The 12,418-nt window shown below is 40.5% G+C and overlaps 1 protein-coding gene across 19 annotated transcripts in view; it reads left to right on the plus strand.

Moving 5' to 3' along the window:
* DTNB (dystrobrevin beta) overlaps positions 1 to 12,418 on the plus strand; it is a 247,703-nt gene that overhangs the window by 22,892 nt on the left and 212,393 nt on the right. For 18 of the 19 annotated variants that reach the window (XM_047782486.1, XM_047782488.1, XM_047782490.1 and 15 more), the window contains exon 2: positions 6,214 to 6,281. In XM_047782486.1, the coding sequence (XP_047638442.1) occupies positions 6,215 to 6,281 (67 nt within the window). In that variant the 5' untranslated portion in view covers position 6,214. Of the gene's footprint in view, positions 1 to 6,213; positions 6,349 to 12,418 lie in introns of those variants that run through there. The other variant, XM_047782494.1, reaches the window with a different exon arrangement.

Consider the following 12,418-nt stretch of genomic DNA (forward strand, 5'->3'; position numbering starts at 1 on the left):
AAAATATATTTACAATATGGTATATATTGATACTGAAAGTTTGTCATCTGTTCACAAGATGTAAACTTTAGTCTATATGAATTGTCTGTGAGTACCTATATCAGTATTCTCTTGTATGATACAAAACATTGTAGATATTATACATAACACTAGGACAAACCATCAGAAATGAAAAGATAATGTGAAAAAGAAATTCATATTTATTTACAAGTATAACGGTTCACGTACTGATAATGAAGGAGCAGCAGTATAATTGCTTTATTAGTCTAGTGTAATCAATAGGATCACTTCACGGTAGCCTCGCCTATACACTAGTGAATGAATCATTATAAGATTTTCATGGCATACAGGGTTACAGTCATATTCATTATGCAGTATTGAAAACATTGTTGCAGTAGAAACAAAAACACTTAACCTATGATGATAGGCTGATGGGAAGTTTCTCCAGTTACAAAAGGGAAAGCTATGCAGTTGGTCTGTGAGTTTTTTCAAATAGTCACAAATCTCCAAAAATGTTTCAGTGTATTATTTATTTATTTATTTATTTACTTATATATTTATTTTGGCCACACCCGTGGCAGGTGGAAGTTCCTGGGCCTGGGATAGAACCCGTGCCACTGCAGAACCAGAGCCACTGCAGTGACAGTGCCGGATCCTTAACTTGCTGAGTCACAAGGGAACTTGTGTGTTTCTTCAGTGTGTTTATTGAAAAAACTCCCATGTAAGTGGACAGACACAGTTCAAACTCATGTTGTTCAAGGGTCAACTGTACAAACATCAAATATATTAAATGTTCTAAAATTTGCTGGAGCTCCCGCTGTGCTTTTCGGAAATGAACCTGACTGGTATCCATGAGGAGATGGGTTCCATCCCTGGCCTCACTCAGTGGGTTAACCATCTGGCCTAGCTGTAGCTGTGGTGTAGGCTCGCAGCTATAGCTCTGATTCAGACCCTAGCCTGGGAACTTCCTTATGCTGCACCTGCGGCCCTAAAAAGCAAAGAAAAAGAAAAAAAAATTGCCAAACCACAGTGATAAATCAAAACTTGAGGGATAAAAAACTCCACACCTTACAAATATATTATTATTTTCAAATTTATTTCTAGTCTTTTTTCATATACATACATGATGGTTAAAAATTGTTATTGCAACATAAATACAGTTTGTTTAAATTTTGTCCGTATGTCATGAGCAAGTTGGTGTGTGGCTTTTTTTTTTGTCTTTTTTTTGCCATTTCTTGGGCTGCTCCCGCGGCATGTGGAGGTTCCCAGGCTAGGGGTCGAATCGGAGCTGTAGCCGCTGGCCTACACCACAGCTCACGGCAACGCTGGATCCTTAACCCACTGAGCAAGGCCAAGGATCGAACCTGCAACCTCATGGTTCCTAGTCGGATTCGCTAACCACTGAGCCACGACGGGAACTCCTGGTGTGTTGCTTATATTTCGTAATTATTTTTAAAAGAACTGATTATGCTTAGCCTTATACCATGGCTCTGAATTTTCTGACTTTTCCTTTGCTATGAACAGTCTTACCAACTTTTAAGAAACTGACTGTACATTTATAATTTCCTAAAGCAATTGACACATCAGGAGCCTTGTTTCTGAAGTGTCACTGCCAGATCCTTATAGCTGTGCATATCTTAATTATCTTTCATACACTGGAGTCAAATCTTTGCTGGAAGTTGGTTTCTCAAATGAAGGAATAACATACAGGGGAGATCTAATACAGTTACGAATTCCTTTTGAAATGTCCTCAGAACTTATACCCCAGTGGTGAGCCCAAGGACTTGCCAGTAAGTCTGGTGTGGCCCTTTTTTCCTTCATGTTGGAACTGGTTACTTTTCCTTTAGTTGAACACCAGATAGCAGCTGGCTTGTGTTTAGGGCTTATGTTTTTGAAAACAGAGAAGAGAAAGGAAGAAAAGGGGGTGCTTCCTCCTCTGTCAGAGTCCAGAGGGAGCAGAGACTGAGCAGGGGCTGCAGATTCACGTTCTCCCTTCTGCACGTTCTCCTGGGACAGGTGCTCCAGCGGGGAGTTGCCCGTCCACTTAAATACTTCTCTCCCTCCCTCCCTCCCTCCCTCCCTCCCTCCCTCTCTCTCTCTCCCTCCCTCTCTCTGTCTTTCATGTAATTGAATTTGTATTAAGTGTGAGTATAGTACAAGTTTTAACAATAACACAAAATTAAAACCCAGTCTGTGAAACAGATTTCTTAAAAAGTTTTGTGCATTGTTGGTTTGTTGATGGGATGACCATTTATTTCATGGTATCTTACTCTGTTCTCATGTATGTTTTATTCTCAGGTTTGTAGAAATTGTCTGCATGACTTAAAGATACCAACATTTTTGTCAGATCATGACATTTCTGAAGTGTTTACTTTATACCTTATTAGTTTCAAAAAAGTCCAAGAACTTTCTTAAAAGAAAGTAACATCGAATTGATGTCTGTCATAGTATCATTAATTACAAATGTGACTTTCCTCAGTAGATTACTATAAATTACCATTGTAGTGGTTGTAAGAATAGTAACTACCATTTGTCCTGTGCTTACTTTAGGCCAAACAATGTCTAAATGAATTACTGGTAGTTCCCAACGTGGCTCAGTGGAAACAAATCTGACTAGTATCCATGAGGACACAGGTTCAATCCCTGGCCTTGCTCATTGAGTTAAGGATCCGGCGTTGCCATGAGCTGTGGTGTAGGTCGAAGACATGGCTCAGATCCTGCGTTGCTGTGGCTTTGGCTTAGGCCAGCCGTTATAGCTCCGATTCGACCCCTAGCCTGGGAACCTCCATATGCCTCCGGTGTGGCCCTAAAAAGAAAGAAAGAGAGAAAGAAAGAAAATAAGTGAATTACTGCTTTTAATCCCCTTGTGAGAATATAAGCTACATACAGGTGAGGACTCTAGTATTTCCAGTACCTCTAGATGTGCCTGCCACAAGAGGCACATGAGAGCGGCTCAGTAAATATTTGTCAGCTGAAGGGTAGTGAAGTACATATACTTTGTATGCCATTTCAGTAATGAGAAAAGAATTGTAGAGTGATTGAAGCAATTGCCAAAGATAAACTTCTAGTAACGGAACTGCAACTCAAACCCTTGTGGGATGATATTTATCTTTTTGACAGCGGGGACATGCAAATCTAATTGCAGCCAGACTTGTGTCGTAATGCAATATTAATTACTGTTGCTTTGTGTTGGGTTGGCCTGCTTTTTCTTACAGGACCAGATAGTAAATATTTTAGGCTTTGCATGCCAGATGCTCTCTGTTACAACTATTCAACTCTGCCATTGTAGCACGAAAGCATCCATAGACAGTACAAAAATGAGTAGGTGTGGCTGTGTTCCAGTAAAACGTTATTTGCATAAGCAGGTAGCAGGTCAGCTCTGGTCCAGGGCCGTATAGTTTCTCTAGTTTGCTTTAGGAGTGCCCCTGCTTCCAGTACCAAGTAATCACATGTGCAGATGTGGGCTGTGAAGTGACATTGGCAGTACTTGTAGTTTGGTGATCATCCAGATGATCCAGAATATGTTTATATTAATTTTTTCAAGATTAATCTGGAAATAGAGACAAAATTTAGAAAATTGTCACAAAGAACTTAAGGCTCTCTAGAAATTCTAGATCCTACATTGAGAAAAAGTGATGTAAAGAAATAGCAAAAGCAGGAGTTCCCATCGTGGCTCAGTGGTTAAGGAACCCAGCTAGTGTCCATGAGGACGTGGGTTCAATCCCCAGCCTTGCTCAGTGGGCTAGGGATCCGGTGTTGCCGTGAGCTGTGGTGTAGGGCACAGATGAGGCTTGGATCCCACGTTGCTGTGGCTCTGGCGTAGGCCGGTGGTTACAGCTCCGATTGGACCCCTAGCCTGGGAACCTCCATATGCCACAGGTGTGGCCCTAAAAAGACACACACACACACACACACACACACACACAGAACAAAAAAGGACATTATGATTCTCTGTTTCAATCTGTATTCAGCATTTAAATTTTGTGTTACTTAGTGAAAGACGAGCACTGGGGGGAGGGAGTGGGCTTTTGAATATCTTTTTTTCTTTGTAATTATAGGCTACTGGTACCAACTCCTTTTTTTTGACTCCAGGACCTAGATTTCATTATATTTTTGCTGTTGCTGACTGCTTTTTCTTTGGCTTACTTTCTCCATGTTTAAATCTTTCCTCTAGGGGGGCAGATTGTTTAGGAACCATTTTGTGTATTGAAGCCTCTTTGGTACATTTCAGTGATCTAAGAAAGGACTGGTTTTAATGATCAAAATATGAGTTACAGAATGTTGAGAAATATATTTACATTTTAAATTTTCTTAGACACCTCCTGAAGTATTATATTAGTTCATCTGTGACTTTTCTTCTGTGAGGACTTTTTTTTTTTTCTTTTTTAGGGCAGCACCCTCGGCACATGGAGTTTCCTAGGCTAGGGGTCCAATTGGAGCTGTAGCTGCTCTCCTACACCACAGCTCACGGCAACGCCGGATCCTTAACCCACTGAGCAAGGCCAGGGATCGAACACATGTCCTCATGAATGCTAGTCAGATTCGTTAACCACTGAGCCATGATGGGAACTCCAACTTTTTTTAAATTTTTTTAAATTTTTTTGTCTTTTTGCCATTTATTGGGCCGCTCCTGTGGCATATGGAGGTTCCCAGGCTAGGGGTCGAATCGGAGCTGCGGCCACCAGCCTACGCCAGAGCCACAGCAACGCTGGACCCGAGCCGCATCTGCAACCTATACCACAGCTCACGGCAACGCCGTATCGTTAACCCACTGAGCAAGGGCAGGGACCGAACCCGCAACCTCATGGTTCCTGGTCAGATTCGTTAACCACTGCGCCACGACAGGAACTCCGGGAACTCCAACATTTTAAATTTTCTTTAGGATATATTTTTAACTAAACTACTTCCCTTTAATGGATATAGAATTTGCGTAGTCATCATTTAATTTGTAATTCTAACATATATGAGAATATGTTATGTAAATTACTCCATGATTTACAGCAGTTTAATCTGCTTGGGGAAATTATTTAGCTTATGCTATTTGTCTAGATATTTTTTCTTCATTGAGTAAGGTAGAATTTGGCTGAAATTGTCATAAATTTTGCAACAGTAGGGTCCATGCAGTGGGCTTTTTGTGTTCTAGTATTTTAGGCGTAGAGATTTGAAAATATGCTTCTAAGAGGCAACAATTATGAAAGAAGTTGAATTAAAGAGTTGGGATTCCACTCCATTCCACTCCACTGTTTCTGAGTTGTGTGCCCTTGAGCAAGTTAGTTTTCTTTTCTGGGCATCTGTTTTCTAATCTGTAAGATGAGGATAATAATAATAATACCAGCACCTAGGATTGTTGGCAGGATTAATGAGATAATGCATGGACAGAGTTTTAGCAAGGTGGAGTGGAATAGCCTAAGTCTATAAATGTAAACTACTATTACCATGTGATAAAAAAAAGTTGTGTTTAGGAGTTCTTTGACTTTGGGGATGAATACCTTTTTTGTTTAGTATTGTTTAGTATTTAAAATAGAATATTTTATTTATATCTTTTATATGTAAGCTGATTATCCTTATGTTCTTTGTTATAGCCTTTCATTATAATTATTTTCTAAATTATATTTAGTAACATGTTTATCTGTAAAACGAAAGGTGTCTAAGAAACTGATTTACCTAATTCAGGACTCTGCGGAAAAAATAAATTTAGAAATAAGACATAGCCCCATATTTTCAGCACAGCAAGTGTATGAGCTCATTTAAAAATTGCCTTTATAGGGAGTTCCTGTTGTGGTGCAGCAGAAATGAATCTCACTAGTGTCCATGAAGATGTGGGTTCCATCCCTGGCCTTGTTCAGTGGGTTTAGGATCCGGCGTTGCCTTGAGCTGTGGTGTAGGTCACAGACTCAGCTTGGATCCCGAGTTGTTGTGGCTGTGGTGTAGGCCAGAAGCTGTAGCTCTGATTTGACCCCTACTCTGGGAACTTCCATATGCCTTGGGTGCGACCCTAAAAAAAAAAAAGAATTGCCTTTATAATATTTAGAAGTTATCAAATAAAGGGCCAGTAGTTTGTCTTCTGTTTCTGGCTTCTACTTTCTTTTTACTGGAACTCTTTTTAATGTGCTCAAACAACTTGGTTCCCTGTCCCTCTTCACCATAGAATGATAAGTGATGGTGGAATTGTCCAGTTGCGCATTGGCTTATCGTGTCCTTCTCTGTCTCTAGGATGATTGAGGAAAGTGGGAACAAGCGGAAGACCATGGCGGAGAAGAGGCAGCTGTTCATAGAAATGCGTGAGTCTGGCGTGCTCCTGGAACCCTTGGCTTTTTCCGCCCCCTCATCAAGTCGTAGCTTTAATCGGTTAGAAGTTTTCTATTAACAAGCTTTAGGAAAGAAGAATGGGAATTAAAGTATCACGGAGTTGGAGGACCCCAAGCCAAAGCATACGTTTTAATTGAAATGACTTGCTTTTTTAAGCAAGCTCATAAATAATAACCAGAGATGTTAACCTGGAGTATCTGTGAGTTGAAGACATGCCAGTCAGTTCAGACTTCGTGCTGTGACTCCGTTACCATAAGCTTGCCTGTGGTGATAAATAATTAATACATTATCTAAGGACCCTACACTAGATACAGATTCTAAGGTGGAGAGGACTAAGTGTTAGGACAACACTTAGCGCTGTAAGAAAAATTAAAAGCATGAATGTGTCCTTTGGTATATTTAACTATATACACTTTAAAATCTTCTGTTAAAAAGTTCTTATGTATTTCTTATTTAGTCTTTTTTTTGTGCACTGTATTATTTTTTTAGAATAATAATTTTATTTTATTATTATTATTTTAATTATTTCCCCAGTCTTATTTATTCTTACACATTCCTATATGCTTATGTGTGTGTGTATATATATATATATTTTTTTTTTTTTTTGTCTTTTTGCTATTTCTTGGGCCGCTCCCGTGGCATATGGAGGTTCCCAGGCTAGGGGTCAAATCGGAGCTGTAACCACCGGTCTACGCCAGAGCCACAGCAACACGGGATCCGAGCCGCGTCTGCAACCTTCACCACAGCTCACGGCAACACCGGATCCTTAACCCACTGAGCAAGGGCAGGGACTGAACCCGCAACCTCATGGTTCCTAGTCAGATTTGTTAACCACTGCGCCACGACGGGAACTCCTGCATATATTTCTTATATAAAACTCCAAGAAGAAGATGGCCGGGAGGAGGGGGGCAGTTCTCAATATTTGAAGTATTGTTTTGCTCTGTGATTACTTGTCTATGTGACCTTGACTGTGTGACCTTGACGAGTGTGCTCACACTTGATGAACCTCAAATTCCTGGGCCATGCAATAAGCTTATTTGCCTATATCAGTGATTGTGACACCTTCTGTTTTTTTAATTTTATTTATTTTTTGCCAAGTGGGACAAAGACTTTATTTGAGGCATAAAAGCACATGTGTTTCTGTCACATAGGATGAGGATGACTTGAGGGTCCTGGTTTCTAAGAGAAGACTTTGTTTATCTTAGAACACAGCTTCTAGCTCAGCTTCCTGGGAAATGAATTAGAAAGGGAGCAAGTCACCACCTAGGAAGGAAATCACTGCTGTTGCTAGGAAGTTGTAAGGAGAGGGGAGCTCTTATTCAAATCAGTGCCCATGCAGGAGTCCCAAGGAGGGAGAGAGTGATGTGGGGGAAAACGGTCTAAGTTCCAGGTATTGACAGCAATGCTGGCCTTTCCTTCCATGGCAAGGACTTGCCCCTGTATGGAGGCAGCACAGTCCATTTGGCAGTTTTGACTGCAGCAACACCTTGGGGCTCTCCAGTTCCCTCTCTGGCTCCCCAGTTCAGCCCCTGCTTCCCCCTGAAGAGCTTAGAGAGGAAGGGCAGGGTCCATGTCCCTGCTTGATGAAGCGGCCAGGGTTAGTCCCATTCCGAAAGGCCCACACACTCGAGGCTGCTCAGGGTGTGGTGGACCTTGTACAGGTTAAACCATTCAGAGTGGTGGCCCAGTTTCTCAGCCTGCAGAGCCCCTCTCGTCGTAAAGCCAAAAGCCCTATTGAAGTCTTTGAAATGAAACTGCTTGAAGATGGCATCCAGCCTTCCAGCTTGTTCCACCCTACTGCCCGCGGGTTTGGCTGCAGCTGGTCCCTCTCCTCAGCACTTAGCCTGTGTGCTTTGCCAGCCATGCTGGGTGGTGCGGATGTGGCTGAGCAGCAGGTGGCAGTGGAGCAGGCCAGCATGACGCTGGGTGCACTGGGGTGGAACGTTTTAAAAGCATTGTGCTCCTTGCTCGGACCTTCAGCCTGAGTGTCATAAAATTGGTTCTGCTTGGTTGAGGCAAGGGTGGAGAAGCAGGAGTCAGCCTGAGATGCCCCGGGGGGTGAGTGCAGAATCCTAGAATTCTGCATATCACACAGTGATAATCAGCCGAGGAAGTCTCAGAAGACCCTTTCAACTCTCATGATGTTTTAAATCTTTGGAGTCATAGTAATAGGAGGCAGTGTTTGACTCAGCTCAGACCTGTGTTGTCCTGTTAGGCATAGCCTAGATAACTGTTAGTCCGGGGTGGCAGAGAAGAAACTTTTGGCATTGGTCAGGCAGTTGGTCTGGGTGACCTTTGAGGACTTTTTCGTTGTTTTGAGTCTCTAACTGCTAGTCATCTAAGCCAGACACCTTGGAGTCTCTTCTCTCTACCCCACCCTCTATCTCTAAAGAAATCAAAAAGTACAGCTGAATTTTCCCTCAGAGGTGAGTCTTGACTCCGTCTCTTCCTCCTGCCGTAATGGCTTTGCATCCAGGCTCTGCAGTCTGACTGCTTGGGTGTGGATCTTGGCTCTCTCACTTCCTGGCTGTATCACCTTTGACGACTTACCTTTTCTTTCTGTGCTACACTTTCCTTATCCGTAAAATGGGAATTGTACCTGCTTCATAGAATTATCGTGAAGATCAGAGGAGATTAACATGACGAAAGCACTTAGCACTGTGCTCGTCCCAGAACAGTAGGTATTTCTTTAATGTGGTTAGCCATGTTTCTTATCAATATTTTTGTTATTGTTACTTTTCTGAACTAAAACAGTTGGTTTCTGATCCCTTCCTTGAGTCTTGACATGCTCAACTTGAGGATCCCTGCTGCTGCCAGACTGAACTATATATAAATTGAAGTTACTCTTTCTGAAATCCCTCTGCACTCCTCAGCACGGAACTGAGGAAGCCCAAACTCCTCGACATGCCGAATGAGGCCCTTCTGGACTCTTCCTTGGCTCCCGAGTTCCCGGTTTCCATCACATGCTATGTACCCAGCAACACGGAACTGGCTCTCCCCCAGAGAGACGGTGGTTTTCAGGTCTCTGTGCTGTCGCTTAATGGGGTCGCTTCCACCTTCAGCTGGCTTGTTGCTCTGGCCTCCCTTCCAGACTCAGCATAGGGGCCATCTTTTCATTTAGTTTGTAACACATTTACTGAGTATCTTACATTCATAGCCTTACCATTCTAGGTGCTGGGGTTATAGGGGAGAACAAACAGTCCCTGACTGCTCTCATACAGCTTACATTTTAAAGGGAAACCAAAAAAAAGGAAGCCAAATAATAATTCTTAATGCTAAGAATTACCTGGGATGTGCTCACATGGGCACGTGAGAGATCGTGACTAGGGTAGATATTTGCAGTAGAAGTTGGGTATTCTGCCAATAATTGGGTTTATTGCTTAGTGCATGTTACCACCCTGACACATAACTTGTATAAATTACCATTCTCTGTAACAAAGTCAAGGCCGTGGACAGTCTGGGAGATGTTTGATGGGTATGGCTTCTTGAGTCTCCTCAATTATTTTACAGAAGGAATTGCATTGGTAGCAATGGTATCTGTTGGTGGAAGTCCCACTCATTTCCAGCATCACCCCAAATCTCCAGCCTTCTAAGGAGACAGAAATCACCTTTAGCCAGCCTTCTGACTCGGTCCTATCATCGAGGTGCTGGGTTGATTTTATTGTGTCAATTTTGAATCCCTCCCCCCCATTTGAATCCAATTGTCTTTCTCCATTCTTATTTATTTATTTATTTATTTATTTGTCTTTTTTTTTTTTTTTTTTTTTTGAGGGCTGAAGGTTTCCAGGCTAGGGGTCAAATTGGAGCTATAGCTGCTGGCCTACACAACAGCCACAACAACACCTGATTCGAGCCGCGTCTGCAACCTATACCACGGCTTATGGCAATGCCAGATCCTGAACCCACTGAGCGAGGCCAGGGATCGAATCTCCATTCTTTTATTACTTTTTTTTTTGTCTTTTGTCTTTTTAGGGCTGAACCTGTGGCATATGGAGGTTCCCCGGCTAGGGGTCCAGTCGGAGCTGGAGCCGCCATCCTACACCAGAGCCACAGCAATGTGGGATCCGAGCCAAGCCTGAGACCTTACACCACAGCTCACGGCAACACCGGATCCTTAACCCACTGAGCAAGGCCAGGGATCGAACCTGTGTCCTTATGGGTTCTAGTCAGTTTCATTAACCACTGAGCCATGACTGGAACTCCATCCATTCTTTTATTACTTATAATGGTTAGTTTATAGATTTTTGCTTTGGTAGGTAACTACACGTATATCATTTTTTAAAAAGACTTAATTTTTTTAGAGCAGTCTTAGGTTCATAGTAAATGAAATTAAGAGGAGGGTACAGAGCTACCTCATAGACACCACCTGCCCTGACACTTGCATAGCTTCCCTTACTGTCGACACCCCTACCGGACTGAGCATCCATTAAAATTGATGGACCTACACTGACACATCATTATCACTCGGTCTTTGGTTTACATTCGAGGTCGTTCTTGGTGGTGTATGTTCTATGGACTATATCATTGTTAGAGAAAGGCAGTTTTGACTCTTATTTTTGCAATCCTTATACCTTTTTTTCGTGACCTACTGTACTGGTCAGGACCTCAGATATTATATTTAAGAGTTGATGGAATGGCAGATAGTGTGTTTAAGAGTGGCCCTATTTTTTACTTGAATGGGAATGGATGTAATATTTCACTGTTAAAATGATATTTTTTGTAGGTTTTATACCCTTTGATTAAGAAACTACTTTTCTGTTCTAACATACTCAGAGTTATTACTATTATTTTCTTTAAATCATGAATGAGTATTGAATTTTATTGGTGGTTTTTCTGTTTCTCTGGAGATGAATATATTTCTCCTTTTTAAAATATTTGAGATATAGTGATATATATTTATCCTTTACTCTATTAACATACATCGTGTTGGGTCCAGCAGTCTTTTTCCTAAAGGGCCGAAAGGTAAATATTTTAGATTGACTGGCCATATGATGAGTTTCTATCATGGCTACTCAACTCTGCTGTTGTAGTATGAAAGCAGTCATAATAATTTAACAATTTAGATAGGTTGTATTTTTTTATCTTGTGTTAGCTTTATTATTATGCCTTCCAATAATATTCTTAAGCCTTTCTGTTTTTTTAGAGTGTCTTTGCCAGTTTTGAATAATGATAAAATTATTTTTTCTTTACTTAATATTTTATCTTTTAGACTCTAAGCATCATGAGAGTGAATCACATGTATTTATCATGGTAGCCTCAATAAATATTCAAGGAGGAGAGAAATAACTTCTATAGAAATAATTTGATAGTTTATAATTTTTACATGATATAAAATTACTAAGAAAAATGAAAGGTGATAATTTCTCAACTCTGGTGCCAAAATAAAAGCTTTCTAGATGAGTTTACAAAATACTTGATACTAGGCTTCCTGCTCAGAGGTTCTGATTTTATTTTTCCTTTTCCAAAATTTCGTCACTTTTATTGGTCTTTTCAAGGGACTTTTGGCTTTTATTGATCCTCTCTGTGTATCTTTGTTTTCTGCCTCATTATTTCATGCTATTACCTAGTTTATTGTTTTCATTTTTCTACTTTAGGGAATTCTATTGTTTTTCTGACTTAGGTCATTTATTTTCAGACTTTTTTTCTTTCTTATATAAGCAATGAAGAATAAACTTTCCTATGATTTTCTATTTTTGTATCACATGTTTCCATATATACTATTTTCATCATCAGATCTGTTTTCTAATTTCTGCTATGAATTATTTAGAAGTATCCTTTTTTATTTGTAAATGAATGACTGTCTTAATTATAAAAATATTTTATCTTAATTGGGTTGTGGGTAAGGGAATGTGAGACATTCCAGAATCTTATATGTTTTTCTAAATATTCCATGAATGCTTGAAAAAATAATGTGTATAATTTTTGTATTATCTAGATCAAGTTTGTTATGTTTTATTAAAATCTTTTTGTCCTTACTGATTTGACTGCTTGATCTTAATTACTGGTTTATTCTTTAAATTTTTTTCTGTATCCTTACTTTTTTTGTGTGTCTCTTATAGATTGCATAAGTTAGAATATCAGAAAAAAAACAACAGCCAACCATTGTGAC

This window comes from Phacochoerus africanus, chromosome 5 (assembly GCF_016906955.1).
Source record: "Phacochoerus africanus isolate WHEZ1 chromosome 5, ROS_Pafr_v1, whole genome shotgun sequence".
NCBI classification, from domain to species: Eukaryota; Metazoa; Chordata; class Mammalia; order Artiodactyla; family Suidae; genus Phacochoerus; species Phacochoerus africanus.